Raw genomic sequence first — 16,104 nt, forward strand, 5'->3', positions numbered from 1 at the left:
ACTGGCTCAGACTCAGAGATCAAGATACATTCTACTCCTGATTGAACATAAACCAACTGCTGCCAACTGAAAATACTTTTTAGTTACAGTCGATTGTGGGATTGTAGCTTTAAAATTATTACATTTTCCAAACCGCCACTTTTAAATTTAGGAGTATATGTACTAAACTGCGGGTTTGAAAAAGTGGAGATGTTGCCTATAGCAACCAATCAGATTCTAGCTGTCATTGTGTAGAATGAACTTAATAAATGAAAGCTAGAATCTGATTGGTTGCTATAGGCAACATCTCCACTTTTTCAAACCCACAGTTTAGTAAATATACCCCTTAGATTTCGACCACTGGTAATACCATGTAATGCATGAATATGAAGTAGTTACACCCAATAAATCACTGACAGCTGAAAGAATATTTGAGTCTGGATTGATCCAACATCGATTAACAAAATACAAACCTTTTAAGCCCAAAGAATACACAAAACATAGCAATATTTTCAACATATATTCTGCGTCAAATATTTTCAAAAATATTTACAAGGCAACCCAAAGTAATATGATGTTACTTTTCAGGAATATATATATATATATATATATATATATATATATATATATATATATATATATATATATAGATATATGTGTATATAAATATATATATATATATATATATATATAGATATATAGATATATGTGTATATATATATATATATATATATATATATATATATATATATATATATATATATATATATATATAGATATATGTGTATATATATAGATATATGTGTATATATATGTAATATAATATATAATATAACTCTATATTTTTATTTTTATTTTACAAAACTACACTTCTTTTTCTATCTCATTCAATATATAAAAACACATTTCAAAAAAAATATAAGACCTTTTATTCTATTTCAATATATTAAATATTTGTAGACATTATTCCTTTATTTACAGGGTTCATTTACCAGTTGTAATGAGATTACTTAGACATTGCTGCCACCTAGTGGTACAAGTACATATTACGTGACAAAGGCACATCTTTAAAGGCAATCAATGGATACATTTTGTTGACTTCTTTTTGTTTTTTTATTTTAACAATAATTTGTGCTATTTTCAATGACTCCATCTACTGATAAAGAGGACCAGTAGGAGAGCTGCACAATTGCCTGTTTTATGCTCTCTTAGATTCACTCGGCCTGATTCATGTTCGTAAGCAACTTACGTTTTAAATAAAGACCTTGGAACTTGAGAGTAGTTCCGACTATAGTCAAATCCAGGCGGATTCAATTGGAATCTGGGTGAAAGCACGCTTTGACGAAACGCTACTTGCCTTACGTAGACAGACAGAACAAACTGCAGTATACGTATAAGTGTAATATAAGGTCACATCAGAATGCATACCAAAAATATTCCATTTTAAAATAAATGACCAACTATTAACAGTATAATCATTAATATAAATATGTATTTTCAATTATATTTTTTTATATTAAATACATAAATCAAAATGCTTTCAATGCATACTGTACATACAAGACGTCTACTGTACGTATCTTACATGTATTAACCTCCGATTCTAGTAAATTGCCGATATTCAGCGACTTTGCCCGCAAAATTTAAAACGGCAACGCGTTTAAAAGGCAAAACTTGCCTTTAGATAAATTAATGTGTTTAAATTTGGCCGGCAAAGTCGACGACTATCAGAAATTTCCTAGAATCGGAGGTTAATACCCCCAGATCTGTTTTCATGCTACCTCTGGTTATCTGATAATACTGTGGAAGCCAAAGAACTAGCACCATCAAGTGTGTACAGATGACTGATACACTTTAAAATCCTTGTCCAGCAGCGAAGGGTAGCTCCCCCCATAATTATACAAGGCCAAATGTGAAGGTAGCCTCTAAACCAACTATCCTCCTTCAACCCAAAACATTTCACAGTATAAATTTATTTTATTAATAAGTGTAAGATGAGCACAGCATTGTGCACAAGTTGTTCGCTTTACAAATACTAATAAAATGTAGCGTTATTTTAAGTGTTTTAAATATCAGATTTTAAAACAATCTGCAATATGTTGGGGACAAGGATGGGTTTGTTGCAGTTCACCAGTCTAGAGAATGCTCTTTTTAGATAAGGTGCATGATAGATGGGCAATTTCCCTGTGCAGTGGTTGCCAGAATCTTACCTAATGCTCTAGTGATTCCATTGAGTGCCCAACCTAGCCCCACAATTACGCACAAGTGTGATAACAACAATGGCCAATTAGTGGTACTGCCTCAACTCAGAAGTGAACATGCAACAAATTTTCCACATCTCCTTGATGCCTTGATGAGCGTTTCATTGTTGTGTCACCCTTCCCCTAAACTCTGTGCCGAACTATATCCATGTACAGGAATAAATATATTGCAGGAGGTCACAACAAGGTTAAAACAAGGTCACAGCATGTTTTTTGAAGTGTCAAATTTCTGTGAACGATATGGATATTCACATTTATATTTCCTGCAGGTCCTGCGTTCTGCTGGACTCAAACAAGCTTCGCCGTATATCCAATGACAGTCCCTAGGAGTAGAAGAAAGATAGTGAAAGATAAATGGGGTCCATTCTCCCCTTTGCTGAATATATGTAATGTTCCCGGCTCGGTGTGGAAATCTCTGGCATCTTCCAAGGCATGGAAAGCCGCCTCTGTCAAATTTGCATTCCCCGAAACCATCAAGTCAAACACGCAAGACTGAAAATACGCGTCCTCTACGGACAGTTTGTCCTTGCACAGAGATCTGGTTGTCTCCATGCTAAGAGAGTTAGTCCTACTGAGGTCTGTAGTTCTAGAGATCCGCTGACTGGACGGACAGCCCGTCACACAAAGCTGCAAGTCCTGCTCCTCTTGGAAGGCTTGTGATATCACCTCTGCCATACGCAGAGAGAACGACAGCTGTCTGTCCAATTGCCGCACCCGGATGGTGGTCCCGATATAAGCGGCCTGAATCTCAATGTACTTCCCAGGCTCCCTCTCGTGAATGGTCAAGCTGCTCCCGCCTGCTCTTTTGCCGCCGTTGATGGATCCATCGTCAAATGCCGCCGGCACGTTGCCCACCTCCGCCTGGTAAACCCTCTGGTCAATGCATTGCTTCATGTCCTTGAAGATAATCGTTAACTACGAAAAACAAATTATACAGAGTGAAAAAAAAGACATCTCTTTTAAGATCAGCAAACATGTTCCACTACTTTGTGTTGTGAAGTTCTCTCTGGGCTCAAATGGGGATGCTCTTATTTATAGGAAATTACAAATGAACGAGAGATTTTACAAATCTTGAAGATGCTTTTTCTTAGAATGTACAAGTGTATCAATATATGGTCAGAGCAAAGTGATATATACACTACCAGCAAAAGTATGATCTTCATCAAATTGCTATACATTATCTAAGTGCACAACACATTTAAAAATATATTTTTACAATACTGGCTCTATATACTCTAAATCCACAAAATATATTTCATTATGGGCAGAAGTGGCAAGTATTTAACGTGCGCCCTTCAAAACGGTCCACATAAACTGAGCAGAATGTCGGTGTGCACCATGAAATGCGTCGGGTTGACCATACGGTAAAAAAAACATAGTGATTTGTGGTGCACATTCAGCGCTGTACGTTAATGAGGGCCACTGTGTCTCTACAGTTCGGTTTAGAAAGCTAAAATAATAGTATCTATAAAAGCTAACATAAAAGTATACTGGAAATTTCTAAGTCTACAAAATGACTACATTGTGTGACCAATGCTTATATTATACTAGCATTGGTCCATTAATTTATGCCAGCAGCCTCTCATTATGCCAGCAGTTCTTACATTATATAAGCAGTACAACCATTATGCCAATTACACAAGCAATGTCCCATATTGTCCCAGTATGGCTGTAGTATGATATAATGCCCACATTATTACAGCAATGTACACATTATACCAGTAATGGCCAACTATACCAAAGTACATACCAACAGTGCCCATAATGGTACTACCCCGAGATAACAGTGATGCCCACCATCATATTAAGGAAGGGAACAACAGGCACTCTATCATCAAGGCTGGTGTAGCTGAAACCCAACACCCTATAGACTGGATCTCAATTCCGGGATTTTACTTTCCTTTAGAATCAGACGAAAGTTGAAAAGTTGAAGGATGAAGCTGGCCCCCTTCCCCCCCCACTTCTACTGAAAACTGGATAACTGAAAGTAACCTCCAGAGACCCTTTTAAAACTCTGAGACCGGCACATTTACCAAGTACTATGAGAACCTGGAAATAGGCAAGAAGTCCTGACACCTAGGAGAACAGGACAGGTAGACTTAGGAGAACAGGACAGGTGGCTAGTATGCATCTGTTTGAGCCTTATTCCCTAAAATAACAGGATTGGCCTATGTGGGGGAGGGGGGGGGGGGGAAATCTAACAATTAACTGAATAATTTGCAATTAGTTTTTTGCTAGAAAAATATATAACAATATATCTAGTATTATATAATGATCTAATGTTAAGTATAACCATAGTCACTTTTCAGATTGCTTTTTTTTTAATCATTTTATAGTGCTGTGAAAAATGACCTGACGATGTTTCCAATAAAACCGTGTTGCTAAAGTCATATTTTGATTATTTTGGTCCTTTATGTACATTTTCTATTGTATATAGGTTGTTTCTATTGTTTCTATTGTATTGTATAGGTCTCTTAGAGCCTATAGTCACTGCTTTATGGTCGGTTTGTCGTCATGCTGTAGATACAGTGTTACACAACTTGACAAAGACAGCGAGTATGAAAGAACACTTAAAATCATAATCAGAAACTGTCTCCAAACTTCTCACCATTTCCTTCTCCCCCGTCTCTCCCAATAGACTTTCTCCTCCCCCCCTCTCCCTCTGTTCCTCGCTCTCTGCTTGATTTTGCTACCCACTTCACCTCCAATTTTGGGACTATACTTCATGACAACTCCTCCCATCAGACCCTCCCACTCCAGCTTCTCTCACCTCCTTACCCACCTTTTCCCCCTCCCACCCCCTTCTGGGGACCCTATCTCCACCTTCCGTTCCCCACTGCAATTCTCTCACTAACCCACCTACCTTCTCCTCCTTGACGCCAGTATCTGCGGATGAAGTCCAAGCCATTCTATACTCCTATGCCCCCTCCACATACCTCCTCCAATCCCTCTTTCTCCTCAACCAATCCCTCTCCTCTGATCCCTTCCCTTCCTCCTTCAAACATGCTCTCATTTCCCCCATAGTCAACAATAGCCCCTGCCTCTCTCTCTAATTACTGCCCAATCTCTCTCCTTCCCTTTGCCTCCAAACTTCTTGAACATGTTGCTCACAACCATCTCACCTCCCTTCTCTCCTTTCACTCCTTCCTTGACCCACTTCAATCTGATTTTCGTTCCCTCCATCCCACCAAAACCATCCTCACTAAAGTCACTAATGGCCTTTTCTCTGCTAAATCTAAGGGACACTTCCCCTTTCTCATCCTTCTCGACCTCCCTGCTGCCTTCGATACTGTTGACCACCTCCACCTTTTGCAAACTCTCTATTCTCAGGGCTTCCTTAACACTGTACTCTCCCGATTTTCCTCTTACCTCACCAACCACTTCTTTTCAGTCGCCACACCTGACTCCACTTTCCCTTCTTCCCTTACCTGTTAGAGTTCGTCCACATCTCCTCCCTTGGTGATTCTAGGCCTGATTCCCTAGTCCTGGTTTCTTGAGCCCAGACCCACATCACGTTGGACATTACCATCCCTCTTACTGACTGTAACATAAATAACTGCATTACCAAGTTTTCTGTGTGTAATCTGTTAATTATAAGATGTCTGGTCTGTATAATTATGTTAAGTTTAATAATGTTTTATGTAATGTATTATAGATCATTGCTGTGTATTGTATACTACTGTAAATTTCATGTATGGAGTTGTAGACCATTTTTGGCACAACGTTTCATCCTATTCGTCCCATGGACAGGATATTTGGAATTATGGCTACTGCAAGGTAAAGCCTCAAACAGGAATTAGTGTTCCCATCCCACCTTACCTTGCTGGTTACTGTGGCTTTGGACCAAGGAGAGAGTGGCGTGCTGGTTGCCTGGACGTACAGATATTCATTGTCCAGGAGTGGCCATGAGCCATCCACCGCGCACGTCTGAAAGTCACCACCGAAAGTGCGCACATGTGGATCCCCAAACACCCCACAGTACAGGTACTTGGGGACAGTCCCATGCTTTTCATGGAAGACCTTCTCATAATCACATGCTTGTTTAACAGTAGCGTCAGGAAGTGGCTGGGGAGGCTGCCGCCGGGGAGAGTTAGTGGGCCCCACCTTGGAGCAGTTGAACTGAATCATGCGATCCTCGATGATGTGCACGGCAGAGTGGTACACCAAGTCTCCGCGACAAGTCCGGGCCGTGTTGCGCGTGCACTGAGAGTATGAGCGTAAGGCGTTGCAGTACACAACATTCTTGTTGGAGATCCTCGTGTTTGATGTGGCGGTGACATAGTCTGTGTTACATTTGATGATCTTACACTGGGCATCCACTGTACAGAGAAGAGAAGACAATAGTTTTAATGGTGCAGTCAAAGAGATGGATTCATTCACTGGTAAAATACGTAGTTTAAAGGAGTTGTTGACTTTAGGACGGTCTCCATCTACTTTAATATATGATGCCCATGTTTTGTGAGAAGGAATTCTTACCCTTACCTTGTCTTAAGCTCAAGTCCACCTATTACGGAGCTTCCAGCTCCAAACCTCAGAAGTAGATTTGTAATTCAAACCCGATTGGACAGATGCTGCAGGCAATCGTATCAGATTCACGCAACTCCTGCTGAACTGCCAGTTAAGTCAGGCATCTCCAAAAAAGGAGGATTTGTTCCAAAGTTCACAACCCATTAAATTGTAAAGCCTGGAATTACCAGTAGCTCAGGATTTTGAACATTACTCATTCGTTATTTATAGTCCTTAATGCAAGTCAATACAACATTAACTGTGGCATCAAACTGGTCCGTTCCGAAGCAGAGTCTACTATAAATCATATATATGGCATATAATTTCTACAGTTAGTGGAGGGCTGGTAAAAGTGGTGGAAGGCCCTCCTTAAGCAGTTGAGGGCTGGCGCTACATTTAGTTACTTCACTGGTATCACCTGGCAACCACTGGTACCCACTGGTTCTTGGCTCCTAACCCAAAGGTTATCAGCCTTCCACTCTCTACAGCACATGGGTCAGAGGGGAACTTAAAAATGAGTATCAGGTACCAGACAGGTCAAGCATGAAACAAGGTAAAATTTGAGAAAGTTGTTCCAAACCACTAGAGGAAAACGTGTAGTGTATATTTAATTGTTATCGAAGTATATTTATAGCAATAACCTGCTAAAGTATTCCTGTCCAGGCCAGGTCTCCCTGCATTGAGGTCAAGGGTTGGAGGCAGGAAGTGGACCTGTTATCACGATGGGTCTATCCCCCTTAGGAAATAAAGATTGAGCAGCTGTGTTAACTTTTTAAACACGTGAATAGCTAATTGCCATTCATGAACGATTAAACCATCTCTAAGACCGGGTCCTGGTTACACAGAATTGCTACACCCATCAACCAGGGCTTTGTTTTTACTAGCACCCAAGTAATGGTCAAGTTTTCTCTAGACCACAGGTTTGTTTGATGATCAGAGCAAAAGGTAGGAGGCTTATCGGTCAGTGGTGACCTGACACCACTGTTCCTCCTGCTGACTTCGAACATTGAGTGGTGATACTTTCCATTTCATTGGTTTTGCCTACAACATAGCTGCAGGAGAAACAAGGGCAATTTTGTGTGATCTCGTTCTTGGCTGCAGGTAAAGGGTGGGATCCTGGAGTGGGGAACCACCCTATACCCTGTACACGCCAGACATATTTCATTGACAAGTCCACTAAAGGTGAAGTTATCCGTTATTGGGCATAAACTGGATAAGGTCCCTAAATATCCTCAGTTTTACACTAAAAGCCTCTCCCCCCACCTTCGTCATCCTTACCTTGCTCACAGAAGATTAGTAGAAGCACGGTCTTAAAGAGGACACTGTCTGAAGATCTTGAGAGAGAACGTCTAATGGTTGGTCTACCCATTCCAGTCCATTCAAATCTCAACGGTTCATCTTCTGCCTGTCATATGAAAGTCATTAATTGAATGAGTTTTTTTTGACGTTGAGATAAAACAATGGTCAATTGATATGCAAAATGAATAAACAATTACATATAATATATTAGGTTCTAAAGCACTTAAGGGCTTATTTGACACACACCCAAAAGTTCTGTTTTTCAGCAGTCAAAAAGGCAGGAAATTACAAAATTGGGGTGTGATTTCTGCAAAATGAGACTGGACAGATCGGGGTGTATATGTGAGGATTAAATGTGTGGTCAATTTTATTGTCCCAATGTTTTATCCACTGGAATGTTGGGGCCCCTATTTAGCATTAGTCACATTAGACTTTTCTACTCCGAGAGGCGATCCTTTCTTTGCGTTTATGTTGCACGTTCATGAGCAAAGGAAAATCAGCTGATGTATGTTTTACTGTAGTGGTGATTAAATCTTATATTCTGGGAAATAAAAGGCAGAGTTAGTGGTTGGGACGGGGCTACAGTCTCCTGTGACAAAAATTTTAATTTTTGACTTCCAGTCCCTGGGAGTACACATAATTTCTTGACAAGAGATAAAGTGAGCTTGGCATGAGAGCCATGCTAGCATTATTATCGCAATTTTGTAAGATGCCACAGTGCTCCACAGAGTGGAAAACAGGACACACATAAAACAGGGACATACCAGGTAGACAAAATAAATGTAGACATGAAAATAAAGTGTACATGCTAATTGGAAGAGGGCACAGCCGAAACAAGTGGAGCGAGTGGAGCGAGTGTGGCTCAAAGTGGAGATCGGGACAGAAGTTAGGGTGCATTAGTGTGCGTAGTATAGGTGGAAGTAGTTCTAGTAAAGAGATGGGTTTTCAGAGAGCGTTTAAAGATTTGAAGGCTGGGAGAGTCTGATCGGGTGTGGTAGGGAATACCATTGATGAAGAGCAGCACGGGAGAAGTCTTGTAGGCGGGAGGCAAAGGTGGTTACCAGAGATTAGGCAAAGAGCAGGTCAGAGGTAGATCTAAGAGGGCGGGAGGGAGAGTATTTTGATATGAGATTTGGGATGTATGCAGGGGTGGTGTTGTTGAGGGTTTTGTAAGTAAAGTTGAGTAATTTGAATTGTATTCTGGAGAACACAGGGAGCCAGTGTAGGGATTTGTAAAGTGCTGCAGCAGATGCGAAGAAGAGAGAGAGGAAGATCAGTTTAGCTGCGGCATGTAAGATGAAGTGAAGTTCATAGATGGGTGAGGGGATTGGCAGACATCAGCAGGTTGCAGTAGCCAAAGCAGGAGATGCTCTATATTCCAGAAAACCTAGTGATACCTAGTGAAACCTCCCAATAGTCTTGATTTTTACAAAGGACACAGCAAGGGCAGATTGGGACATGGTTTTGCGCGGATTAGGGGCATGGCCTAATTTGATCTAATTAAACCTAATTAATTCATGTAAGGTAGGTTAGAGATATACAGGAAAAATGGAGAGTGGCCTGGAATGGAAAATACGAAATCACTTGTGCTTTTGTTAAACATACCCAACAGCTAACAGCATTGCAATCAATGACATTAAAATTTGATTTTTTTACTAAATAAACGGTGCTACTACACATTACAATCTGGATGCGTATTAAAAGTCCGGTAGTATTGTAGATTTCTTATTCTTATGTAGGTTGGTTTGACGGAGGTTTTTTTCCTTTACGACAACAGATAGAGGAACCTACAGAGGGGATACCCCTGTCTCCTCTCAACGTCTCAATTTCCTAGCTCGATTTTCAATACCAGTTGCCTGTTCAGCAACTTGGCAGTTTTCTGTGTCAGACCCCCCCTTGTGCCACATCCACTCACTATCCCCTGGGCTGGCAGACATCTGAGCTTTCAGCGGAGACTGGCTGAGTACCCATATCTTCCTCAAGTACCTCTTAAAGCTCAAGGAGGAACAGTTAAGATTGGCAAAGGCGGACGTGAGCAGGACAAGAATTTGAGCTCAACATGACATTGGTCTTTGTAGTGAACTTAGAACACAAGTGTTAAATCCTTTAACTGTCTTGGAATAATGTATATGTGACTTCATAGGAGTAGTCTAACAAGTACCTCGGCAACCTATAATCTCTTTTTACTTCTTTACGTTGGCACTGTGAATACACTCTTAAAGGGACTGATTCATTAGTGATCTTATCTGCCGTTTTTTTGCTTATCCTAAGCAAATCCACTCCGTGCATGCTCAGAAAAGGGAGATAAGAAGCAAAGTCCACTGCGTAAGTGAAGAATTTCTTAAGTTAAGATGAAAATCCATCTTAACTTCACTCTTATCTCCCCGTTGCTTCTTAAAATAAGCATCTTAACTTTTGCACAAGATAAGATCGCTAATGAATCAGGCCCAAAGTGTCTTGGTTGTTCCATCTGGACCATCTATGACGATGTTTCTGCTCTCAGGCGGCGTTTCTGCAAACTGTGTGAGATGTACGAAGGGGCTGAAACGATGTGTAAATGTCGCATCCTGACACTTTTCAGTTTTATTTAACACTGCGTAGTGGAAAGTCAGACTGTCTTCATGGCTTGTGACAATTTTGTGCTCTTGAAAAGTTTTTTTTTATATTGAGCAAAGTGCGTCTAGCAAGCAAACCTGGAGGGTGTCCTACTAAAAGTGCAAGACAAGAACCGATTTCTGGTGCAAAAATCAAGTCCTTTTGCAGGGTGGAAACTGCATTGAGCACTTCTGCAAAACAACCCACAATATACCTCTTATCCACCCCTTTAACTTATTTTAATGCATGCTTGCCAACTCTCCCTGAATGTCAGGGAGACTCCCTGAAATAGGGGTGATCTCCCTCACTCCCTGAAGAGTCTGGCATTCTCCCTGATGCTGAGCCAGTACAAGACGTGGTTGGCTTCGCCATCTGTGGCATGATGACACAGTTCAGAAATTGTGTCCTATGTCCATGTATTGATGCCTATGGAGGCGGCCATTTTCATGGAGACCAAGATTTAATCAAAGACTGACAGGTAAGACAACATGACTTCAGTAATGGAGACAGAAATGTAAAAGACACTTCAGTCTCTAGAGATTCATTAGCTGCTTTTCTTTTAGCACAGTTGCAAATCCGTGCACTTTGGTGCAAGTATCAGCACGCCTGTGCAAATCAAAGATCACAGCAGCAGATAGGATTCCTCACTGCAACACCACCAATTCACTTCACAAATACTGCTCTCTACGGGGGCATTCCGTAACATTTAAGAAGCCTGACAATGTTCTTAAAAAAAAAATCTAATTTGGCACCATATTTTAAAAAGTGTTCAGGAAAACACATGAATACATTAAAAATATGTAAAATACTCATTAGCATAAAAAGCAGAAATGGTAAAAATGCGCTATAAAGTTAGTAAGGCGCTGAAAGATAATAAAGGCAGCATTTCTATTCCTCCTTTTATACAATATCTCCCTCTTTTTCTTTACATGTTGGTGTTTACAAGTATGAGCAGAACCTGTTGTCATATTAACAGTAGAACATGATAAAAATAATAGTAATAATAATGATATAATAGTAGTAGTAAAAATAATAATAATAATAACAACAATTTTCCACAATGTACAGGATAGTCATGTAATTTTTTTGCTCATTCGTTAACTTGAGAGTACACTTGTACCCATAGAGTATTTAAAATCTATTCATATAGCTGCCATGTTCCACCGAACACCGCGGCTGAGCTAATTTCCGGGTACTATGGAACCCCAACATCGCGGAGGTTACATCGCCGTGGAGTGTTCCCTCCGCGGACAGTTGAATGCCCCGCAATATGTTGTATCAGTGACTGTAGGGAAAATTAATCTGACTTAGGTGGAGTTTACGGTAATTCGTTAGCTATATCAGTTATTCCAGAAAGATATTAGTAGCAGCCTAGGACTTTCAGGAACATGAACCAACTGATTTGAGTCCTGGGCAGCCCCTAAGGGGAAGACAGACTGTGTTTCCACCTTCAAATTCCAGATTTCCTTGTCTTGACCTGTTTTTTGGGGGCTGCAAGTGGAAACCAGGGAAAAAAAAAAACTTCATTGGATCTATTAGTGTTAATAATAGGGGATACTAGACGCTTTAGGGGTATATTTACTAAACTGCGGGTTTGAAAAAGTGGAGATGTAGTATTTAGTGCATTCTTCATAAAGACAGCTAGAATCTGATTGGTTGCTATAGGCAACATCTCCACTTTTTCAAACCCGCCGTTTAGTAAGTATTCAATTGTCTGCGAGGTTTTTTTTCCCTGCAGCGTTAAAAAAATAAATAAAAATCTTGCGGGTTTTTAACTGCAATACTGACCTTTCAGTTGGTGCAGTGCGAAAACTCGTGCAATTCAATTGAAAAAGAGGGAACGCTGCCCCCGAGCATTAAAAATTGTGTTTAGAAGATTTTAGGGGAGTGAAGGGGAGTTTTAACGCGGTCATGTCTAACACAAAAAAAGGTTTTGCATACATTTCCATACATAAGATTGCATTACACATTGATAATATCTACATTACAGTACTTTCTTTTGCATATTTTTTAATTGAACTATTTTTTTTTACCATAGAATCATCTATACCATGTCAAAACACATTACTACATTCATATTTGTACCAAAAACATATATAAATTTTTGTTTTTTTTAGTTTTTTTTATTTTATGTTTATTTTATTTCATTATTTTTTCACAAGAAAATGAATTTTTACATGTTAGGCATTAGTGATAAACATAAGTTTAACTTTTTTTTCACATTATTACCTGATTTCAAATACTTTTCAGAGGTTTTTTATTTTGAACACACCCCAAGGAGGCGCGAGATAAAGCAGCATATTGGCCTGTTTAACGCGCCACGTTAAAAAACAATTAAATAGCTTTTAACGTGGCTGCCTCTCGCACACCCTATACTTTCAATAGACCTTCTACTGGAGCGCGAGAGGACTGTTTCGTTAAAAAAAATAGAGCGCTAAAAATGGAATTGAATCGCGGGTAAAGTTAACCCGCTCCAAAATTATAAAAAACAGCGTTAAAATGACTTAACGCGGTCAAAAAAAAAAACTCACTGACAATTGAATACCCCCCTTAGAGTTGTTTATGACTATGTATGGTCTACCTTTCTCAAAATATAATAAATAAAACATATACAATTATTTAAAAATGTGCAACAAGAGGACAGTGTACGGTCACAGTCCCCGAATTTGCAAAGATGCTTCACCTTTACTAACCTAGAACGGCTCCATGAGACAGGCACTTTTTCTTATTTTCTCGAGTAGTGTTCATGACGGATCACAGATGTGGGGACTGTGCTCTGGAAAGGATGTCTACGGATGTCTGAACTATTTTTCCTGCATTTTTGACTGCGATGTCTTTTACATTGCTGTCTGTTTGAGCAACACACGTGTTTTATGCATCAATGATCCATATGCTTTTTGACACACATGAACGTATACAGCCTCTGTAAGAAACAATACATGGTGCCTATCTGCACAATATATACTGTAATCATAGAGGTGAACTAATTGCAGTACAGGCATGTATATTTCATGTGTGTCCGGCTTTTAATGGTTGATCTGGCAGTCTAACTGCCATCTGTCTCCGGGACGCTCTCACTAGCTCAGGGTATTAACTGTGCCGTTTGGCCTGTCACGTAGAGGAATGCATTGCTAATACCGCTCAGCTGTGATAGCTGCCCAGCGCACATGTTGAGTTTTCATGGGTGCAAGGCCTAGAACCTACACACTGTACAGCTTAGCATTGCACAAGAGGCTGAAGTGCAGCTTAGCTGCTTTGCCGCTTTCTTATACACAAATGACGATTGCTGCTATCATTCCAACGTTTGTGCTGCAAGATTAGCACATGTGCAAGAACCTATAACATGAGTCATTTAATCACGTCATGCTGGAGGTATTTTGTACCCCAGTGACCAGATTCATTTTCACTGAGGGGATGTCCCATTAACGTCATAATGCTGAAACACTGTACACTAAGCAATTGCGGACCCAGAAACCAAATTAGAAATCTGTGACAGGGTGGATCGCCTATGCCACCTTGTTGTTGCTGGGAACCGACTGGGCTTACTTTGCCACCGTCCCCTTTCGTTATTCCGAATACGCCCCTCCTGCCGCAGTGGGAGGGGCCTGCTGCCACCACTGAACTCCTTTTATGGCACTCAGAACCACGTTCCTTCTGGGTAACTGACGCTGCTAGTGTACCTTGGTTGGTACTCCAGACCTCTTACTGTGGATCGGGGTTGCAGTGGATGGATCCCCCCCTGGCCTATCACACTGACCTGGGCTGCTGGGTAGTGGGCAGAGCGGTGGTACTGAAGAGCTGGGTCCAACCTCAGAATCAGCCGGAGAACGAATTAGATTTAGGGTCTAATCTGCAGATCACAGGAATACAGCGATATTGAAGATGTTTCCAAGCAGGTCTTTGAAGCAAGTGATGTTTATTTGCTCTCACTGGTTAGAGGTACCAGTGATCAGGTCATATGTTGAAATCAGAAGATCTGTACAGCGCTGCGGAATCAGTGGCGCTATATAAATAAATGGTAATGATGATGATGAAAGTTTCTAGCCCAAAGACTGGACCCCTGGAGTGTCAATAACAATGGGTGAACAACAACGCTGGCAAGCTTGGGAAAGAGCGGTTGCTATCTTTAATGACCATTTATAACCGTCCATTAAGAGATATGAGGGGGATTCAATTGCTGGCGATGAGGCGCGTGTTTTCTGTCAAATCTCTGCTGTGAATTGTCTCACAGGCATTCCGGAGTCACTTCGCGGCTAATTGAATTCCCCACATGGAACCTCCTGAGCGGCTCTTTTTTTGAACAGTAAAATGTGATTTAAATATAGTTCAATCTAAAAATGCAACACACCTTAAGTGTGAGATTACCAGATTAATCCAGGCACAAATGACATACACATTCTGCATGACTGCAATCTGATTAGTTTTCATGCGTACTGCAAGAAAAAAAAACCCACTTGCAAACATGTGGACTAACTGTCTTGCAGCCGATGTACCTCATATGTGCTCAGATTTACATGGCTGTACTCCTTAACATTTCCTACGTAGAAATCGGCACACTTTAAGCCATGCCTATATACCGTGTCATCCACACTACTGATTTGACTAACTAATCCACCCAAAAATCTTTAAGTCCTTTTAAAGATCCAACATAGCGGTGGGTGGGAGGGAGGGCGGACCCCCATTTTTCTTTTCTGCCACTGCTGTCTGTCAATGTGTCCTAGATGTGGTAGGAACTGCCGTGTGTTTGTGTCATTGTTCTGTCACTTACCATCCAGCCAGGTCGCTTCAGTATTTGTCCGAAAGTGTATGAAAATAATATTGTGATTTGTGAGGTGGTCAAAATTGTCTGCAAATGACTTGAAATTAGTGTTATTGAGGTTAATAATAATGTAGGAACAAAAAAAGAGCAAAATTATGTGATTTTGGCATATTTTAGGAGTTTTTCTAAAGAACCAAAACCAAAACATGAAGCTAATCCAGATCCAAAACCAAAACCAAAACCAGTTCACGGGGATCAGAGAGCATCTCTATTAGAATATGGATATTTTTCCCTGTACATGGGAGACGATGATGACTTTGAACTCTTGTTGAAGCCATTGTCAAATTGAGATTAATAAGGAGAGTCTAGCCATAAGTACAATAGAACAATGGGCCTACCACTAATCTTGCTAATGGCTCTGTATCCACCACTTTAATGGCAGTACTAACCTAAAAGACCCCTGACAGTGGGGAGGCTGAATTTGGAGGTAGCATCTACTGGCCTCTAGGTAGCCATATATTCATATCTAAACCACATAGTCCCAATTCTCCAACTCTGGAGTGATGTGACCTATCAGAAAGCAGAATGTGGATTTGTGGTGTTATGGAAGTGCTTGGGTGTACCTGGGTGAGCTTTGGGCAGACCATGGGCATGGCTTGGCTAGGATTTAATTGTCTGTTTGGAGATCTGAAACTTCATGATGTT

General features: G+C 40.5%; 1 protein-coding gene across 2 annotated transcripts in view; it reads right to left on the reverse strand.

Annotated features, from left to right (window-relative positions):
• Window positions 1-891: 891 nt before the first annotated feature.
• HJV (hemojuvelin BMP co-receptor) overlaps window positions 892-16,104 on the reverse strand; it is a 40,778-nt gene continuing 25,565 nt past the window's right edge. For both annotated transcript variants that reach the window (XM_075193590.1, XM_075193591.1), the window contains exons 2-4: window positions 8,025-8,151; window positions 6,060-6,559; window positions 892-3,155 (exon numbers count right to left, since the gene is read on the reverse strand). In XM_075193590.1, coding sequence (XP_075049691.1) covers window positions 2,529-3,155; window positions 6,060-6,559; window positions 8,025-8,115 — 1,218 coding nt within the window. In that variant the 5' untranslated portion in view covers window positions 8,116-8,151 and the 3' untranslated portion in view covers window positions 892-2,528. The remainder of the gene's footprint in view (window positions 3,156-6,059; window positions 6,560-8,024; window positions 8,152-16,104) is intronic.

This window comes from Mixophyes fleayi, chromosome 12 (genome assembly GCF_038048845.1).
Source record: "Mixophyes fleayi isolate aMixFle1 chromosome 12, aMixFle1.hap1, whole genome shotgun sequence".
Taxonomy (NCBI): domain Eukaryota; kingdom Metazoa; phylum Chordata; class Amphibia; order Anura; family Limnodynastidae; genus Mixophyes; species Mixophyes fleayi.